We start from the raw sequence: 20,674 nt of genomic DNA on the forward strand, positions 1-20,674 counted from the left end.
ATCCAAGTGACTTTGAATTTCTTCTTGCTGTGTAAGGGTTTGGGTTTGAAGTTGTCTCTGGGAAAAGGGACTGTCGGACTTTCAAGAACATACTGAAAAGCCTACGGTCTCTGGGATGTGCTCTTTGTGCTGTAAGCCAGCCATGGGAGGTTTTTATTTGAGGGCATAGTTGGTCTGTTCTGCTTCTTGTTTTGTCTTAAACAGTTGGTTAGCTCCCTTTGTTAGCACTGGTTGATAGTATATAGTTGGTCTCTGACAGAGTAGTTAGAGGCTGTTACCTAATCTTAGAAAGAAATGGTGCAGCGTTTGTACATGGCGTTGGTGCTACAGGTGACACAGGTGGGTTTAAGATGTTTTGAAGGAAGAAAACATAGACGTTAAAGAATATTTTCTTTCTTTTTTTTGAGCTGAGGACCGAACCCAGGGCCTTGCGCTTGCTAGGCAAGCGCTCTACCACTGAGCTAAATCCCCAACCCTAAAGACTATTTTCTTATGCTTAGAATTGTAAAAAGCTTTATTAGTTGAATTCCAGAGCACAGTTTATGGAGGAGCCTCTAGGCTCTGAAGTAGAATTACTTTCTGAGATTTCTGAAACTGAAGGTAGTTCTCAATCAGTCAAAAGAGGTTTTATAGTTGCTCATTTGGGATCATGTATTTAAAGAAAGATCTATTCTAATAATACCTTTGCTCTAACAAGCTTTATGTCCATGCTTTGTTATAATGTTACATTATAGATAGATTTAGAAGTAGATGAAGCTCTCAGTGGGTTGACATCTTGTATGGGCAGGTGTCTTCATTTTCTAACTTGCAGTAGAAATGTAGGATGATCCATTTTAGCCTCTAGAAACAGCTGTCCTCTGCCAGGAGGACTGAAGAGTAGTATTTTAGTCATTTTCCACTTGTTTTCTTGGAAATAATTGGATGAGACATGTTTGTTCCTATCTTGCCTCAAAACTAAGTTTTTAAAAAAGCATTACTTCACGTTGTTTGAACATAAAAATTGGACATAATTTTTGTTAGACTCCCTTGGCCTGCCTTCATCAAGAGCAGGAAGCCATTTTCCTACCTAGCTGCTGCAGAAAGTTAGAGGCAGCTTTGCTGACCTGTCCGTCCATTAGGGGACTAACGAATAACGCTCTTGGCTACTTTAGCTCCTGTCTGTGTGCTATCAGATGACTCTCACCTTTTTAGGGCTGGAGCGGGGCAGGGTCTCTGACTAAACCTGGAATTCTCCAGTGTGTCTAGATGGGCTGACCAATGAGCTCAAGACATCCTCCTGTTCATGTGTCCTCAGTTCTAGACACACAGACATGTGCTAGCATATCTGACTGTCATCTTTGGTTCTGAGGCTGGAGCTCAGATCCTTGAGCTTGCACCGCTGTTTCCTCAGCACCTCTGACTTTATGAAGCAGCTTAGTCATTGTATTGAATGTTACCATTGGTACTCACCATATTATAGGTGATTTTCTACTTGTCTTTTTTGTGTTGTATCTCCCTTCCCCGGCCCCATTCCCTTTTGGATTTTCTTAGGACTCCTGTTTCCTACCTTTTAACTTAGTAGTTATATGTTTTCTTACTCATCCTGTGTATATCCTTGAATTGTCAAAGTACAATATTCTGGTTTTTGCCTTTGTAATCTCATAGCCTTTGAGTACTATTTCTCAAACTACCTACTACTGACCTTTTAATACAGTTCCTCATGTGTGGTGACCCCCAACCATAAAAATTTTTTTGTTGTTACTTCATTACTAATTTTGCTAAGTTATGAAATATAACGTAAATATCTGATATGTAGAATATTTGTTATGTTAGATAGGTTGAGAGCCACTGCCTTAGAATGTTTGAGTTCATGTTCTCAATACAAGCATTTACATTCTTTACTTGGATTATTCTGAGACAAGCCAAATTTGGAATTTTCATGCTCTTTATTCTCTCAGGTTATATATAGCATTATCTTTTTTCTGCCTAAAAAATATTGTTAAGTATTTCTTTTTAGGGTGGCTTTGAAGATGGAAAATGCATCTGTTTAATTTCTTTTTCTCTGAGATAAGGTCTTGTTCTGAGTCACAGACTAGTCTCAAACTCGTTACCTTCTCTTGCTTCCTGGGTGCTGGGGTTACAGGTATGTGCTGGTTTGCCTGGCTTTAATTGCATTTTTGAGGAATATGGATTTTTAGGTTGGCAAGTTATCAACTCCTTTCAGCCCCCTGAAGATACCTTTCTTATCACTAAAGATTCTAGTCTTTTCTGAAAGTGCTTATAGTGAGTGGCCAAGCATTGGGAAATCTTTGAAAAATTCTCATCCATTTTTCTTGCCTTATTTTCTCTTCTAAGACTCAGACATAAGTGGTAAACATTGTGTCATTTTTTTCTGCATTTTTTACCTCTTGTACGTTTTTGGGTCTTCCCTAACTTCATTCTGGGTGTTTGTTTTCTGTTTTCCATTTCCTGAGCCTCTTCTCTGCAGTTTGTTGGCTCAGTCTCAGTCACCTCAGTGTCAGTCACTTCAGTCTCAGTCACCTCAGTGTCAGTCACTTCAGTGTCAGTCACCTCAGTGTCAGTCACCTCAGTGTCAGTCACCTCAGTGTCAGTCACCTCAGTGTCAGTCACCTCAGTGTCAGTCACCTCAGTGTCAGTCACCTCAGTGTCAGTCACCTCAGTGTCAGTCACCTCAGTGTCAGTCACCTCAGTGTCAGTCACCTCAGTCTCAGTCACCTCAGTCTCAGTCACCTCAGTCAGTCACCTCAGTGTCAGTCACCTCAGTGTCAGTCACCTCAGTGTCAGTCACCTCAGTGTCAGTCACCTCAGTGTCAGTCACCTCAGTGTCAGTCACCTCAGTGTCAGTCACCTCAGTCTCAGTCACCTCAGTCTCAGTCACCTCAGTGTCAGTCACCTCAGTCTCAGTCACCTCAGTCAGTCACCTCAGTCTCAGTCACCTCAGTCAGTCACCTCAGTCTCAGTCACCTCAGTCTCAGTCACCTCAGTCTCAGTCACCTCAGTCTCAGTCACCTCAGTCTCAGTCACCTCAGTCTCAGTCACCTCAGTCTCAGTCACCTCAGTCTCAGTCACCTCAGTCTCAGTCACCTCAGTCTCAGTCACCTCAGTCAGTCACCTCAGTCTCAGTCACCTCAGTCTCAGTCACCTCAGTCACCTCAGTCAGTCACCTCAGTCTCAGTCACCTCAGTCAGTCACCTATTGGGTTGTTAGTTCCTGCTGCTTTGGCTCCGGATCCCAGACCTCTAAGGTTCTGTTGTAATGATACACAGTTGTGCTGTGGTTTGGTTTCATCTTCTCTTCCTTCCAGATGTGCAGCAGTTACCGTAACTGTGCCTGTTGACTCTGTCTCACTGTGTTGTCCTTACGTCTAAGTCTTCACAGTGATGGACATAACGTGGAAGATCACAGAAGAGGGTTGCAGTATTGTGTTCTTCCCCGGAAGGGATTAACGTTTGCCCTGCCAGGGCCACAGACAGTGGGGTACCCAGACAGTGAGGTGATGGAGATTGTTGAGAGCCAGGCTTGACTCCCTGTGAGGGTAGTCGGCCGTTGGTCCCTTGGGGCCCATCCTGACCTGCAGAATGCCCCCAGGCGTCTCTTTGCCGCCCTGGCAGCAAGTCTGCATTCTGCTGTTTGCTCACCTCTTCCAGTCCTCTTCTGTAGTGGGAAGAAAAGGCCTCTCCCAGGCCTGACCACACCACGCTGCTTACTTATGGTGTGAGTTAGTGCAGCTCTGCTCTGTTCTGTCCTGACCTGTGTCTCCTATTTAATGGCTTTGTTGTTACTTGTTTCTCATCTGTCCTTTGGTATTAATTTTACTTTCATGACCAGGTAATAAGATGATATATTTATTGATTATTTGAAAACCTTCTAAATAATGCAAAGTTAAAAATGATGTTCTTAAAATTGATTAAACTTTTTTTTTAGGATAATTTCCCATTTGATCCCCCGTTTGTTCGAGTGGTGTTACCTGTTCTCTCAGGAGGGTAAGTTTACATATTCACTTTTTTGTGATAGTATGTGTCAGAGTGATTCTGTGTCAGGTAGGTTAAAGGGACTTGAGAACATACATTTCTAAGTAGTTCTCAAATGAAACTGAGAGCACTTCCTTGGGGTCCACATTCAGAACCACAGGCCGAATTAGTTACTTATAAGTACACATCCTAATGGAGTTTATTTATAGGTATTGACCCTCTAGAAGCAGGTTTTAGCTGAGTGTACCTGCCTGTAATCTCAGTCTGTCAAAAGCTGATGCAGGATTGTGAGTTCCAGGCCAGCCTTGGCTATGCAGTAGGTCTGAGCCTGCCAGAGAGACCCATCCATGTCTATATCTGGATATTAGGTAATATGGTCAATGTATATCAAGATCCGGTCTTTAAAAAATGTTTTCCAAATATAAAGGATGCTTGAAGATTTCAGGAATGTTACAGTTACTGAGCTTCTCACAGGTGCTGAGTGTAGTCACAATGGTGATTTGGCAACCTGAGGCGACTGTGGAAGTGATCTCGGCATGAATAGTTATTACTTAATACAGTTGACTGGCGATTGTCGTACAGCTGTCCTGAATTTGTCTTCCTTCTTTTTGTAGTTAGGAAGCTATGGGAGGCAAGAAAAAGATCAACTCTGAAATGTTATGCAGTCCCCCATCAGACATCATTGAACTACTTGTAAGGAAGCAGGGAAGGTTAGAGTAGTTGTTTCTCTTGCAAAGGACCCAAAGTCAGTTTCTAGCACCCATGTGAAGTGACTTACAGCTACCTGCTACTTCAACTCCAGTGGATTTAATACCCCCTTCTGGCCTCTATAGGCATTTTGCACACACATGAATGAAAAGAAAAACAGTCTTGAAAAAAATCGTTTGAGAGTTTTTAAATCCTCAGCTAATTCTACTTTGTGAGATAATTTCTATTGTAATAATAAAATCTAAAAACATTGCCTATAAGCTGATAATTTTTGTATTTGAGACAATAGTGAATGGCTCCTAAAGATAGACTTCAGATCTTCTCAGAAATAGTCTCTTGTAATATATAGATGTGCAAAAACAAATGGAATTTTTTTGTTCCTGAGATCACATCCTGGTAAGATTTCTCAATATAGTCAGAATATGTGTGACCTGATGTTGGGGTGTAGAATCCGACACGACTGGCCATTGGGTCTGTGAGGCTCAGCATGTCTACAATACAGTCCAGGAACACTTCTTTAAAAGGTGACTTAGGTGCTGCCTGCAGCCTGCTCCTTTGGTGACATCTCCCAGAAAGTCCTGTGGTATATTAGATATTTTGAACGTAGGCTCAGTCATATTTATTCCAAAGGGACTTGTTGAAGACTTGATGTGATTTTTCCAAAAACTCAGTAAATAACAGCTCCTAAATCTGTTTTCCACAAAATCACTGGATAACTTCTAATATTAATATATATATTTGGCCCCTTGGCATCTCAGAAGATGGCGTCCTCTGGTTTGCTGTTTGGGAAATGTTACTCTTTGAGACACTGCAGTTCTGAGTGATGCTCAGCTGAAGTAATTCCATAGAAATGTAGCTGCTGCTTTTGGCAAACTGTTACAGTGCTGACCACAGTCCTAACAGTGAGATACTGTTAGGATGAGTGGAGATCACAAGCTAGGAGGGCTAAAGTTTCACTTTGTTACCTTTAAATACTTCTGCATGCTTCTGGATCAGGCAGTGGGGATGGTTTTTCTACCATAAAGCCCCATGGCTATTTTTGTAAGGAGAGCATTAGGTAACCTAGCCAAATATTTACATACACAAAATAAACATAAGGTGGAAATATGGTGAATTTTAAAACTTTTGTATCTCTCAGAACACCAGCCCTTTCCTAGCCAAGTATAGCAATGTTAAACTTTTTTACAGTTTAGTGTTGCTATAGCATTGTAAATTCTGTAACAAGTCTTTTTTTCCCCCTCCTTCCTCTGGTAAGCATATTTAACTGTGAATATTGGATTTGTCTGTCATTAACTGGTATATAGGAAAAAGGAAATAATTTCCTAGGAACAGAAGAGATGGCTTAGTTGGTAAAATGTTTGATGAGAAATTAGGACCTGAGTTGAGATACTAGAGCCCACATACAGTCTGGATATGATGGCTTATTCCTGTAACCCAAGCACTTGTGGGGAGAGGGAGGACAGGGAAAGGAGAAGAATCCTTGAAGCTGGCTGGAATTGGTGAGAGGTTCATTGAGAGACCCTATCTTAAACAGTATGGGGATAGCTGGAGTTAGGCCTAACCTCCATAGTGTGTGTAACACACACACCCCAACCACACACAAAAGAGAGGAGAAGCACCTAGAGCGATGGGTCCGATCTAAAGACTATAGCTGAGCTCCCATCGCCATGGGGTTAAGTGACAGAAGACCTGATGAAAAGAGGAGTGAGGTAGGGAAGCCTAGTAAAGGAGAACCAAAGTGGCTTCTTTCATAGCTCAGCTACTAAAAGAAGAAAAACTACTAGCTGATCAAAACCAACAATCTCAGAATTAGAAGACAACTTAAATTTTGTATGAAGGTATAGAAATGGAGGCATGGTAGGGCGTGTGTGGGCTCTACTGTGCCGTCTCAACAAAACACTGAAGACTCAGACTGTACAGCTGTCTGTAACCCTGTCAGCAGAGTTGTCAGCATTGCAACAGGGTGCAGAGAAAACTCCAGAGACTGAAGAACATGAGTGTCCACTAAGAAAACAGATTGTTTTGCTCCTGTTTTCTGGGATGTATGGAGCGAAGGTTTTAGTTTTTGATATCAGAAAAGTTTATTAGAATTCTGTTCAACTTGTTTGACAAGTCAATGGTATTAAGAGTAAGGACTGTAAACATTTGAAATTGGCCAGTCTTCTGTCTCTAACAACAGTTTCTATTTCTGGATGCTGTCTTCTACTTTTGTGTGAATACTGTCTTAGTAATGATTCAGAAGTTAAGGAAGATTCTCTATGCTTGCTTTCCTTTTTTAAAGGTACGTGTTGGGCGGAGGAGCACTGTGTATGGAACTTCTCACAAAACAGGTAACTTCTGTACAATTCTCAGCTTTAGTGGACTATTTCTGTACATAAGCTGGATGTTAAGAGGAGAGCTCTTAAATGTAGTAGCACCTACTTCTGAAACAAGTGTAAGGTAAAGTGTTTCCATGCTGGAACAACCATTGAGAGTGGTGTTGATCTGAAATTATAACCCACTCGCTGACATTTAGAACACGGGTTGTTAGTGAGAATCTAGAAGTGGCCCACTGTTTTTCCTGTCACTATGGATTTGTAAGCATTGATTGCTACTGTTAGCTCCTTCTCTGTGCCATTTCATTAGGCTTTTCTGGATGGGAATTGTGAAGATCGCTGAGTTTTAGATGCACCTTTTTCTTCCTGCAGGGCTGGAGCAGTGCCTACTCAATAGAATCTGTCATCATGCAGATCAATGCCACCTTAGTGAAAGGCAAAGCTCGGGTACAGTTTGGAGCAAATAAGGTACTTGACTAAACTCCACAGACATACTGGGGTGCTCAGGCTGGCATGCCTTATGTTGGAGGTGTCTTCCTGTCTTGATTCTATTTTTAAAATTTATTTTTATGTGTACGAGTGTTTTTCCTACGTGTATGTGTCTGCACCATATGTGTGCCTGGTGCCCTCTGAGGTAAGAAGAGGCCATTGGATGAACTATAGCTAAGGGCAGCTGTGAGTCACTGTGTGGATTATTGGAATTGAACTCAGGTCCTCTTCAAGAAAAAGCACTCTTAACTGTGGAGCCCTTTTCCAGCCCCCACCCCTGTCGTAGTTATTTTGAGACTATTTATTTCATTTTTTATTTGGTTTTCTTGTTTTAGAAAGGTGTAGGTAGAAAACACAGATGTGTAAGAGAAGATACTCATTACAGCTCCTTAACTGCACTGTCTTGGATGGTCACAGACGTGTTTAGTGTTTGAGCTCATTGTTGCTAAATAGAACACGCTACGTTAAATCCTGGGGGACCTTGAGGTTTCTCTAAACTGGGACCATGTTAGCATCATTAATTTTCAGCCCGTGTGTACATGCTGGACTCTATTCTAATCTACATCATTAACCTTTTCATCCTTTTCATAACCTAAGAGAGATGTTCTGTTGTATAACTCTTAAGGTCATGGGGTCAAGACAAAGGTTTTAGTCAGCAGGCATAGTCTGCGCACCTACTCACTGAGATGTGTGCTGAGTATACTAGGACGATCCTCCTAGGTGAGATTGTAGGCATTCGTAGGTATTTGTGATTGTTTTGAAAAGAACTTTTGTGATGGAAATCAACCTTGTTCTAATGCTTTTTGCATAGTGAATGTTTCCCCTAAAGTTCTTTGTAAGTTTGCATTGTTTATCCAGGTAGTAAGATTTATATTTATACTGTACTTCAGATTGTTTTAGAATGTTAATCCACAGAAAAAGAAAAGTTTAAAAGATCATTATTTGGGATGATAATGTTGCTTTTAACAGCTGTTTGTTTACATGGAACAAAATGCCATTGTCTAAAATCTAGAAGGTAAGCAGCTCACCTGTGGTCAGCAATTCCTATCAAACCTACCTACCCACCTACCTACCCACCTACCTACCCACCTCCCTACCTACCTACCTACCCACCTACCCACCTACCTACCCACCCACCCACCCACCTACCCACCCACCCACCCACCCACCCACCCACCCACCTACCTACCCACCTACCCACCTACCTACCTACCTACCTACCCACCTACCTACCCACCTACCTACCCACCTACCTACCCACCTACCCACCCACCTACCCACCTACCTACCCACCTACCTACCCACCTACCTACCCACCTACCCACCTACCTACCCACCTACCTACTACCTTCCTACCCACCTACCTACCCACCTACCTACCTACCCACCTACCTACCTACCCACCTACCTACCCACCTACCTACCTACCTACTACCTTCCTACCTACCTACCTACCTATCTACCCACTTACCTACCCACCTACCTACCTACCCACCTACCTACCTAGTATCTTCCTTCCTTCCTACCTACCTACCTACCCACCCACCCACCCACCTACCTACCTACCTATTACCTACCTTCCATCCTTCCTTTCTTTCTCTCTCTTTCTTTCTTTTCTTTCATTCATTTGCTTGTTTTTGAAGACAGGGTTTCTTTGTGTGTAGCCCTGGCTCTTCTGGAACTCATATAGACCAAGCTGGCTTAGAACTCAACTGGAATCCATTTGCCCCTGCTTCCTGAGTGCTGGGACTAAAGGCCTGAGCAGTCACCAATGGGCCAGAACAACATTTCTTAACAGTATATGTGAACCTATGGTTTTATCTTAATGTGTCAATAAAATGGTTATGTAGTATAGTCTAAAAACTTTTTAATGATAAAATAGATAGTTGCTCATGCAAAGTTCCTAAAGTAAATAACATCACAAAAACTTGAAAAGATAATTTGTAATTTTGAATACCTAGAAATAAGGCATTGAGGTGTTCTTCAATGCTTTCTTCCTGGCATCTATTTATATAGAGGATTTGATGTTAAATTTTAATAATTTTTTTAAAGATTTATTTATTTATTTAATGTATATGAGTGCACTGTCACTGTCTTCAGACACACCAGAAGAGGGCATTACAGATGGTTGTGAGACACCATGTGGTTGCTGGGATTTGAACTCAGGACCTCTGGAAGAGCAGTCTGTTCTCTTAACCACTGAGCCATCTCTCCAGCCCATAATTTTTTAAAAATTTACTTGTTTTTCATTTTAAAAGAAAATTAAAAGGGTGCAGAACAGTAATTTTTTTCTTTCCTTTTAGGTAATTGAAATTTACCTGCACACTGTGCAGACTTTCTTCTCCTGAGAACTGTGTATCAAATAGAGTAGGACAGAGAAGTTTAAGTTCTCTATTGTTTTGAAATTCTAGTGCCACCCGTATTTGTTTTGTTTCTTTTTTTTTTTTTTTTTTTTTTTTTTTGGTGATGTGTATTTCTCTTGGCAAGAAGCAGCAACATCCATCATACCTAAGATGCTAAGTCAGGCTGCTGCGAACTTTTGTATATTGACTCTATTCACCCACTGCTTAAATGTGGAGCTCTCCTGCAACTGTGTTATATAAATAATAACACATACCTACTAAGATGGCCGTGATGACATAGCGTATAGAATCTTTTGAGACCATCATCCTCTGTGCTGGCTTTTTGTTCATGGTTGACAGAAGTGACTTTATGTGGTTGGTACAGTAGAAGGTCAGAGTTGTTAGAGAAAGGACTGAAGGAGCTGAAGGAGCAACCCCATAAGAACAACAACAGTATCAACCAACCAGAGCTCCCAGAGCTCTCAGGGGCTAAACAACCAACCGAAAAGTACACAGGGATGAACCCATGGCTCCACCTGCCCATGTAGCAGAGGATGGCCTTGCTGGGCATCAATGGGAGGAGAGACCTTGGTCCTGTCATGGCTCAATGCCCCAGTGTAGGAGAATGTCAGGGCGGGGAGGTGGGAGGAAGGGAGGGTTGGGTAAGGGAGTGCTCTCATAGAAGCAGGGGAAAGGGGGTGGGATAGGGGGTTTATGGACAGGAAACTGGGAAAGGGGATAACATTTAAAATGTAAATAAAAATATATCTAATAAAAGAAAAAATAGGGGGTTGGGGATTTAGCTCAGCGGTAGAGCGCTTGCCTAGCGAGCGCAAGGCCCTGGGTTCGGTCCCCAGCTCCGGAAAGAAAAAAAAGAAAAAAAAAAAAGAAAAAATATTGTGAGCTAAGAAAGTGGAAACTTTCTTACGATGTAGTAGAATTCCTGAATTCTGAACTCTTCAGGGAATAATCTAATCATTAACTTAAAAAAAAATACTATAAAAGTCTGCCATGGTGATTCATGCCTAAAGTTTGAGCAGTTGGGGTAGCCTGGGCTATGTAGTGAGACCCTGCCTCAAAAACACTAAACCCCTAAACAATCAAAAAAGAAAAAAAAAAAAAAAGAAAAGAAAAGAAAGGAAGCTGGACGGTGAGATGGCTCAGTGGGTAAACACATTTGGCACCAAGTCAGAAAGAAGACCTGCACTCAGTCACAGTAGAAGAACCAATTTCCAAGGTCATCCTGACCTTCACAATCATATAATGGTGCATGTCTCTCCCTTGTTCCCCCACATGCACACACATAAAATGAATGTAACCGAAAAGGAAGATAGAGAGCTGGGCAGATGGCTCAGCTTGTAAGAACAGTTGCTATGCTTATGGAGAGTCTGGCAGCCAGCTCACAAATGCCTCTAGCTCCTACTCTAGAGGGGTCTGAGGCCCTGTAATACTGCTTGAGTTCAGGGATAGTGATTCCCCCTGAAGTCCTTTTATTGTTGAGGATAGTTTTAGCTATCCTGGGTATTTTGTTATTCCAGATGAATTTGCAAATTGTTCTGTCTAACTCTTTGAGGAATTGGATTGGTATTTTGATGGTGATTGCATTGAATCTGTAGATCGCTTTTGGTAAAATGGCCATTTTTACTATATTAATCCTGCCAATCCATGAGCATGGTAGATCTTTCCATCTTCTGAGGTCTTCTTCAATTTCCTTCTTCAGTGTCTTGAAGTTCTTATTGTACAGATCTTTTACTTGCTTGGTTAAAGTCACACCGAGGTACTTTATATTATTTGGGTCTATTATGAAGGGTGTCGTTTCTCTAATTTCTTTCTCGGCTTGTTTCTCTTTTGTGTAGAGGAAGGCTACTGATTTATTTGAGTTAATTTTATACCCAGCCACTTTGCTGAAGTTGTTTATCAGCTTTAGTAGTTCTCTGGTGGAACTTTTGAGATCACTTAAATATACTATCATATCATCTGCAAATAGTGATATTTTGACTTCTTTTCCGATCTGTATCCCCTTGACCTCCTTTTGTTGTCTGATTGCTCTGGCTAGAACTTCAAGAACTATATTGAATAAGTAGGGAGAGAGTGGGCAGCCTTGTCTAGTCCCTGATTTTAGTGGGATTGCTTCAAGTTTCTCTCCATTTAGTTTAATGTTAGCAACTGGTTTGCTGTATATGGCTTTTACTATGTTTAGGTATGGGCCTTGAATTCCTATTCTTTCCAGGACTTTTATCATGAAGGGGTGTTGAATTTTGTCAAATGCTTTCTCAGCATCTAATGAAATGATCATGTGGTTTTTATCTTTCAGTTTGTTTATATAATGGATCACGTTGATGGTTTTCCGTATATTAAACCATCCCTGCATGCCTAGGATGAAGCCTACTTGATCATGGTGGATGATTGTTTTGATGTGCTCTTGGATTCAGTTTGCCAGAATTTTATTGAGTATTTTTGCGTCGATATTCATAAGGGAAATTGGTCTGAAGTTCTCTTTCTTTGTTGGGTCTTTGTGTGGTTTAGGTATAAGAGTAATTGTGGCTTCATAGAAGGAATTCGGTAGTGCTCCATCTGTTTCAATTTTGTGGAATAGTTTGGATAATATTGGTATGAGGTCTTCTATGAAGGTTTGATAGAATTCTGCACTAAACCCGTCTGGACCTGGGCTCTTTTTGGTTGGGAGACCTTTAATGACTGCTTCTATTGCCTTAGGAGTTATGGGGTTGTTTAACTGGTTTATCTGTTCCTGATTTAACTTCGGTACCTGGTATCTGTCTAGGAAATTGTCCATTTCCTGCAGATTTTCAAGTTTTGTTGAATATAGGCTTTTATAGTAAGATTTGATGATTTTTTGAATTTCCTCTGAATCTGTAGTTATGTCTCCCTTTTCATTTCTGATTTTGTTAATTTGGACACACTCTCTGTGTCCTCTCGTTAGTCTGGCAAAGGGTTTATCTATTTTGTTGATTTTCTCAAAGAACCAACTTTTGGTTCTGTTGATTCTTTCTATGGTCCTTTTTGTTTCTACTTGGTTGATTTCAGCTCTGAGTTTGATTATTTCCTGCCTTCTACTCCTCCTGGGTGTATTTGCTTCTTTTTGTTCTAGAGCTTTTAGGTGTGCTGTCAAGCTGCTGACATATGCTCTTTCCTGTTTCTTTCTGCAGGCACTCAGCGCTATGAGTTTTCCTCTTAGCATAGCTTTCATTGTGTCCCATAAGTTTGGGTATGTTGTACCTTCATTTTCATTAAATTCTAAAAAGTCTTTAATTTCTTTATTTCTTCCTTGACCAGGTTATCATTGAGTAGAGCATTGTTCAATTTCCACGTATATGTGGGCATTCTTCCCTTATTATTATTGAAGACCAGTTTTAGGCCGTGGTGGTCTGATAGCACGCATGGGATTATTTCTATCTTTCTGTACCTTTTGAGGCCTGTTTTTGACCAATTATATGGTCAATTTTGGAGAAAGTACCATGAGGAGCTGAGAAGAAGTTATATCCTTTTGCTTTAGGATAGAATGTTCTATAAATATCTGTTAAGTCCATTTGGCTCATGACTTCTCTTAGTCTGTCTACATCTCTGTTTAATTTCTGTTTCCATGATCTGTCCATTGATGAGAGTGGGGTGTTGAAATCTCCTACTATTATTGTGTGAGGTGCAATGTGTGTTTTGAGCTTTAGTAAGGTTTCTTTTACGTATGTAGGTGCCCTTGTATTTGGGGCATAGATACTTAGGATTGAGAGTTCATCTTGGTGGATTTTTCCTTTGATGAATATGAAGTGTCCTTCCTTATCTTTTTTGATGACTTTTAGTTGAAAATTGATTTTATTTGATATTAGAATGGCTACTCCAGCTTGCTTCTTCCGACCATTTGCTTGGAAAGTTGTTTTCCAGCCTTTCACTCTGAGGTAGTGTCTGTCTTTCACTCTGAGGTGTGTTTCCTGTAGGAAGCAGAATGCAGGGTCCTCGTTGCGTATCCAGTTTGTTAATCTATGTCTTTTTATTGGGGAGTTGAGGCCATTGATGTTGAGAGATATTAAGGAATAGTGATTATTGCTTCCTGTTATATTCATATTTGGGTATGAGGTTATGTTTGTGTGCTTTTCTTCTCTTTGTTTTGTTCCCAAGACGATTCGTTTCTTCCTTCTTCTAGGGTATAGCTTGCCTCCTTATGTTGGGCTTTACCATTTATTATCCTTTGTAGTGCTGGATTTGTAGAAAGATATTGTGTAAATTTGCTTTTGTCATGGAATATCTTGGTTTCTCCATCTATGTTAATTGAGAGTTTTGCAGGATACAGTAACCTGGGCTGGCATTTGTGTTCTCTTAGGGTCTGTATGACATCTGTCCAGGATCTTCTGGCTTTCATAGTTTCTGGCGAAAAGTCTGGGGTAATTCTGATAGGTCTGCCTTTATATGTTACTTGACCTTTTTCCCTTACTGCTTTTAATATTCTTTCTTTATTTTGTGCATTTGGTGTTTTGACTATTATGTGACGGGAGGTGTTTCTTTTCTGGTCCAATCTATTTGGAGTTCTGTAGGCTTCTTGTATGCCTATGGGTATCTCTTTTTTTAGGTAAGGGAAGTTTTCTTCTATGATTTTGTTGAAGATATTTACTGGTCCTTTGAGCTGGGAGTCTTCACTCTCTTCTATACCTATTATCCTTAGGTTTGATCTTCTCATTGAGTCCTGGATTTCCTGTATGTTTTGGACCAGTAGCTTTTTCCGCTTTACATTATCTTTGACAGTTGAGTCAATGATTTCTATGGAATCTTCTGCTCCTGAGATTCTCTCTTCCATCTCTTGTATTCTGTTGGTGAAGCTCGTATCTACAGCTCCTTGTCTCTTCTTTTGGCTTTCTATATCCAGGGTTGTTTTCATGTGTTCTTTCTTGATTGCTTCTATTTCCATTTTTAATTCCTTCAACTGTTTGATTGTGTTTTCCTGGAATTCTTTCAGGGATTTTTGTGACTCCTCTCTATGGGCTTCTACTTGTTTCTTTATGTTTTCCTGGAATTCTTTCAGGGATTTTTGCGATTCCTCTCTGTAGGCTTCTACTTGTTCTCTAAGGGAGTTCTTCCCGTCTTTCTTGAAGTCCTCCAGCATCATGATCAAATATGATTTTGAAACTAGATCTTGCTTTTCTGGTGTGTTTGGATATTCCGTGTTTGCTTTGGTGGGAGAATTGGGCTCCGATGATGCCATGTAGTCTTGGTTTCTGTTGCTTGGGTTCCTGCGCTTGCCTCTCGCCATCAGATTATCTCTAGTGTTACTTTGTTCTGCTATTTCTGACAGTGGCTACACTGTCCTATAAGCCTGTGTGTCAGGAGTGCTGTAGACCTGTTTTCCTGTTTTCTTTCAGCCAGTTATGGGGACAGAATGTTCTGCTTTCGGGCGTGTAGTTTTTCCTCTCTACAGGTCTTCAGCTGTTCCTGTGGGCATGTGTCTTGAGTTCACCAGGCAGGTCACTTGCAGCAGAAAAGTTGGTCTTACCTGTGGTTCCGAGGCTCAAGTTTGCTCGTGGGGTGCTGCCTACGAGCTCTCCACGGTGGCAGCAGCCAGGAAGATCTGAGCCGCCCTTTCCGGGAGCTTCCGTGCACCAGGTTCCAGATGGCGTTTGGTGTTTTCCTCTGGCGTCAGAGATGCGTGCAGAGTGCAGTCTCTTCTGGTTTCCCAGGCGTGTCTGCCTCTCTAAAGGTTTAGCTCTCCCTCCCTCGGGATTTGGGTGCAGAGAACTGTTTATCCGGTCGGTCCCTTCAGGTTCTGGTGGTGTCTCAGACGCAGCGGATCTGCTGCTCCTGGGCCCTCCTCTACGGGGACCCAGAGGCCGTATACAGTTTCCTCTTGGGCCAGGGATGTGAGCAGGGGTGGGCAGTGTTGGTAGTCTCTTCCGCTCTGCAGCCTCAGGAGTGCCCACCTGACCAGGCGGTGAGGTCTCTCTCCCACGGGGTTTGGGAGCAGAGAACTGCTGCGGGCAGGGATCCGCTGGTTTGGGACTCCCCCCCACCCCCCCAAATACCGGAAGTGCCCGGTCCTAGAGGAATTTTGCCTCTGTGTGTCCTGAATTCACCAGGCAGGTCAGCCAAGCGATATTCTAATTATATTGTTAGTTGTTGGTTCAAAGTAATTGGATGTGCTTGCCTTTTAAAAAGCTGAATTAACTGATAGGTATGCTAGAAATCTGAGTTCTTCTCAGTAGACATGATTGAGGCCAGGTTGTAATGGGGCTGAGACCTTGGTAGCTCTGTCCAGGCAAGAGCCTGTAGAGAGAGGAAAGGACATTCTTGCTCTCAGCCCCATCCCTACTCCCTGACAATGTTTAGCCAGAAGGAGTGAGAACAAGCCATGGAGTTAGAAGGTGAGGCAGACTGTTTCCTGTTCAATTACTAGGAAATGAAGTCTATAGCGTTAGCTTGAGGATTAACCCATCCTTTCAGAGTATGGGCCTGTCTGTAGAAGGTAGTCCCAGCACTGGTGGAAGGCTAAGGCAGGACGTTTGCACATTTGAGGCCATCTGGGCTACATGGCGAGTCTATACTGAGCTGGGCTGTATACAGACTTGCATGTTACAGAGGGACCTTCGGTCAATGGTAGGGAAGCCTGGAAACACAGCCTTGGGGCAGTGCTGACCTTGTCTCTGCAACCAGAATAGGAGCCTTCTGTTGCTGCCGCTTACTGCAGAACCCTTCATGACGGTCATAAGCCCAGGAGTGAGTTTTTCATCGTTTCCAGTGTGCGGGGGTAACTAAGCCCCTGTATCCATAAGTGAGTTGTGGTGCCAAATACAGAAGCGTGATTGTCCACAGGGCCTGTTCTGATCCCATTCTCAGCTCTCACCTCAGCTCTCACCAGAAGTGGACTCATACTCTAGAGAAAGGTGTTTCTAATTGAGGCTTGTAGACTTCCCAAAGATTAAAATCAAACAAATGGGGATTCAGTTAAAGAACACAACTAGGCCACCCAGGCACAGAATTCACATGAATGTTACATACATGTCCCCACGGACTGGTTCTTGAAATATCAGATCACAGGATAGGGGTAAGGGCTGTGGTTGTAGCTGAGTAGTAGGGTGCCTACTTAGTGCTGTTCAACCCCAGCACCTCAGACACAAACAACAAACTGGAAACTGCAGTTATTTGAAATGAATAAAGTAGTTGTATGAAATGTCAAAGGAAGAAAATAGCTAGGGAAATGGTCATATGCTTTTAACCCCAGCGCTCAGAGAAGGTGGAGGCAAGAGGATCACAAGTTCAAGGTAATGTTTGGCTACATAGTGGGTTCAAGGCCACAGTGGCCTAAATGAGACCCTATCTCAAAAAGCCAAAGGAAAAAAAAACATTTAAAAAACGGAACCTTGAAACTGATTAATTAATAAGACCGGGAGTGGAGTTGAGGGGTCTGAACATCTTAATAGAACATACAGAATAGCTTAAATTGAAGAGAAAACCCCTAATAAAAGCACAGGGAAAACCAGATCAATGTACCAACAAAGAAAGGGCTGCACACGTTGTCTGCTGGCTAAACCAGCTGAGCTCTGTTCAGGCGTGAGATGGCCTTGAGTCTTTCTCAGACATACATAAGAAACTAAAGTTCACAGCAGATTGTTTTATAAAGCAAGGCAGATAACATAACAACAGTGCTACCTTCCAAAACTATATAATTCAATATAATTAAGTTAGAAAATAATAATGAAGATGAATTAGATTATATGTCAACTTCGAAATTTAAGTGCATTTCTAAGTTATAGTAAAAAGAACATGTAAAATTAAAAAATAATTTTGAACTGTAATGGCAATAGTAAAATTCTTGAAAAAAAAGTTTAAAGTTGTTGGAGTGAAGACAACCCATAATACTGAAAACTAAAAGGAAGACAGACCGTATCCCAGCTAAGTAAAACTTACAGTAAGTTAATGTTCCAGAAATATACAATGTGCTGTGGACATTCAGACTTATATAGCCCGTTGGTCAAGTAGGAATTAGAAGATAAAATTCTGCAGTGTCTGAGATGGTAGCGACAATGCTCTCAGACACTGAGGGGGCTCAGCAACCGTAGGAGAAGAAAGGACCCATGACCCCTGGGACTGAAAGAGAGTCTGGAGGCCGGGAAGGGACAAGGGTAGGGACCGTGAGGGAGAGGAGAGTCCACTATGCACACCTTGTTAAAGAATGTTGAGAGCTAGTTCTTTGTATGCTAAAGTACAAAATAAAACCAGTAACAATAGATCAGAATCCAACTCACTGTTAGAGGTGAGTCAGAAGGAGAAATAGCCAAGATGTGAGAAGAAGTCTGCAGTCCTAACCTGGAGGCCAGTCATCAGCTGTGGCGACTGTCCACACTGAGGGGCTCTGCTTAGGAGAGTGGGCTCAGTGTTTCCTGATCTCAGCGCATGCCATATGGATTTTGTTAGGTTTAGTCTATTTCTCCTTTATTTTTCTTTTTATGGAAAATAAATTAGTGTGTATTGATGTTTTGCCTGCATTTCTTATTTGTCTGTGGACTGCATACATGTTTGCTGCCCTTAGAGGCCAGGCAAGAGTATCAGATTCGTGGAACTGCAATTGTTACCCACTGTGTGGGTGCTAGGAATCGAGGCTTGGTGCTCTAGAAGAGCAGTCAGTGCTTTTTAACCACAGAACCATCTCTCCAGCCCATGGAAGTATTTTCAAATCATCTTTGAGATAATTACCTTAGATTGTCATAGATGACTTATGGCAGGGCATGAGATTACTCTATAGAAAATAGGGGGAGTTGGGGATTTGTCTCAGTAGTAGAGCGTTTGCCTAGCAAGCGCAAGGCCCTGGGTTCGGTCCCCAGCTCCGGGGGGTGGAGGGGGGGGAGAAAATAGGGTCTGGTACAGCTGCTCTGTTCACAGAAATAAAGATAATAGCTCACAAATGCATGGAAACCGGCCCGGCTGGACTGTGTAGTAGACCAGCAAGCAGGTTGAAACTACAAGGAGGATGTGGCTTTACACAGAGCTGAAGGCTCCTGGGAAACGCCTCGGAAGTGCTTGCAGATGCATGGACGGCCTTGCAGCCCATGTCAAGCACCTGAGCAACTAGTGAATGTAGCTAACTACAGGAGAGAGAAGCAGGGACAGGCGGGGACTGGTTGTTGGGAGACTGTCTCTACATTGTGTTTCCTGTGCACTTGATTTGTTATACAACAAGTGGTGTGTTGCTGTAGGTGGGGTGACCTGTTTTGGAGAACGTGTCTGGTATTTGAAGTTAAGATGTAGCCCATTTGAACTTTTAAGACAAAATTCAGTCTGAACTTGGCTTCTTAGAGAACATTCCTTATTTTAGCCAAAAAGAGGTGTCTGGGTGGCAATCATGTCTGTTCTTAGTATTTATAAATATCAAAAATTTACACGTATTTACATGCACAGTGCCTAAAGCTTAGCTTTTTTTTCTGAAAACATTATCTCATAGACTGTCCTTTTGGATTAAGTTAGAAGGAAGAGTTGGGGCTTTACTCATCCAAATGTGTTTCCTTCGCCTTGATCAGACAGTGTGGAGAGACACACTAGGACTGTAAACCCTCCTGCTTGACCAGTGGTAGGAAAACTTTAAAACAACAACCCTGAAGCTTGTGGGGTTTTACTGAGTACAGTTGTGGTATTGTTAGTCTTGTAAAGTGATAGCAGGTATGGAAGTAACACAGTTTGCCTGAGAATGAAAATGTTCTTTTAAGCACAGTAGTTACGCATCCAGAAATGTACTATGCTTTTCATCTGTCTGCAGCTTTGACTTAAATGTGTATTTCTTTTTCAGAATCAGTATAATCTAGCACGAGCCCAGCAATCCTATAATTCCATTGTACAGATACATGAGAAAAATGGTATGTTTAATTCACTAAGTACTTATTAATATTTATGAAGTTATATATAACATGTTGATGTTTTCTTTGTTCTTTTTTGTGTTTTTGTCCTAATTTTTTTTATCAAATACTGTTAATTACAGTGAGGGGAAAACATTTTCTATATTCATAATCTTGGAACAAATCTTAATACTGCTTCTATCAAAAGCTGATGCCCTGAATTCCTTGACTTGAGCACCTTTGAGTCACTGCCAAGAATTTAGGTTAATAGATAAATTCCTTTGCTCACTTGAAATATACTCTGTAAGTAAAGAAATTGTGTTAGCAACTCTATATAGAGCTCTCACTGTAGCAGAGCTAATGTAACCTGATCAGGACCATCTGCTTCTGAAACATCTTCAGATTCCTACTCGGTTCATTTCCTACCACAGGGTCAAACCTAGAACCCTACCAGGCAAAATCACACACTGTGTGTGTGCATCATCTGCCTTGCACTGGTTCTTGACTTTCTCTTCCTTTTTTTTCTTTTTTCTTTTTGTTTGTTTTACTTTTTAAGACAAGATCTCACTGAGTGTCCCAGGCTGGCTTTGAGATCACTCTGTAGTTCAGGCAAGGCCTGAACTTGGAGTCCTTGTGGTTCAGTCTTCCGAGTAGCTGGGATCATAGGCCTGCCTCACCTAAGACCTATTTGCCAAGTGTCATTTATGTCACTCCCTAGAAATATGGCTTTGAAGGAGTCCTCAGATTTCTTTAGAAGAGAAATTTGTTTCTGTGTGTATGTGTTTGCCACTGCACATGTGGGTGCTGAGAGTCAGACTCAGGTTGTCTGGCTTGGTGGCGAGTACCTTTACCCACTGAGCCGTTTGCCAGCCTCTGGTTTCTTTCATCCCTAGTTTGTTCACCTGAAGTTGGGAAAGTGTCTCTTAGAAAACGTAAAGAAAAAGAATAGTGCCTATGCAGAGCACTTTGTAACTAAGTGCCCTGAATAAGGAATTCATTGTAGTAGTGGAAGGGAAACTAATACT

At 41.7% G+C, this 20,674-nt stretch overlaps 1 protein-coding gene across 6 annotated transcripts in view; it reads left to right on the forward strand.

Annotated features, from left to right (window-relative positions):
• The window catches only part of Ube2q2 (ubiquitin conjugating enzyme E2 Q2), a 59,308-nt gene that overhangs the window by 35,789 nt on the left and 2,845 nt on the right, over window positions 1-20,674 (forward strand). For all 6 annotated transcript variants that reach the window (NM_001398878.1, XM_087562751.1, XM_087562752.1 and 3 more), the window contains 4 exon segments: window positions 3,925-3,983; window positions 6,961-7,009; window positions 7,367-7,462; window positions 19,604-19,670. In NM_001398878.1, coding sequence (NP_001385807.1) covers window positions 3,925-3,983; window positions 6,961-7,009; window positions 7,367-7,462; window positions 19,604-19,670 — 271 coding nt within the window.

This window comes from Rattus norvegicus, chromosome 8, assembly GCF_021556685.1.
Source record: "Rattus norvegicus strain SHRSP/BbbUtx chromosome 8, alternate assembly SHRSP_T2T, whole genome shotgun sequence".
NCBI classification, from domain to species: domain Eukaryota; kingdom Metazoa; phylum Chordata; class Mammalia; order Rodentia; family Muridae; genus Rattus; species Rattus norvegicus.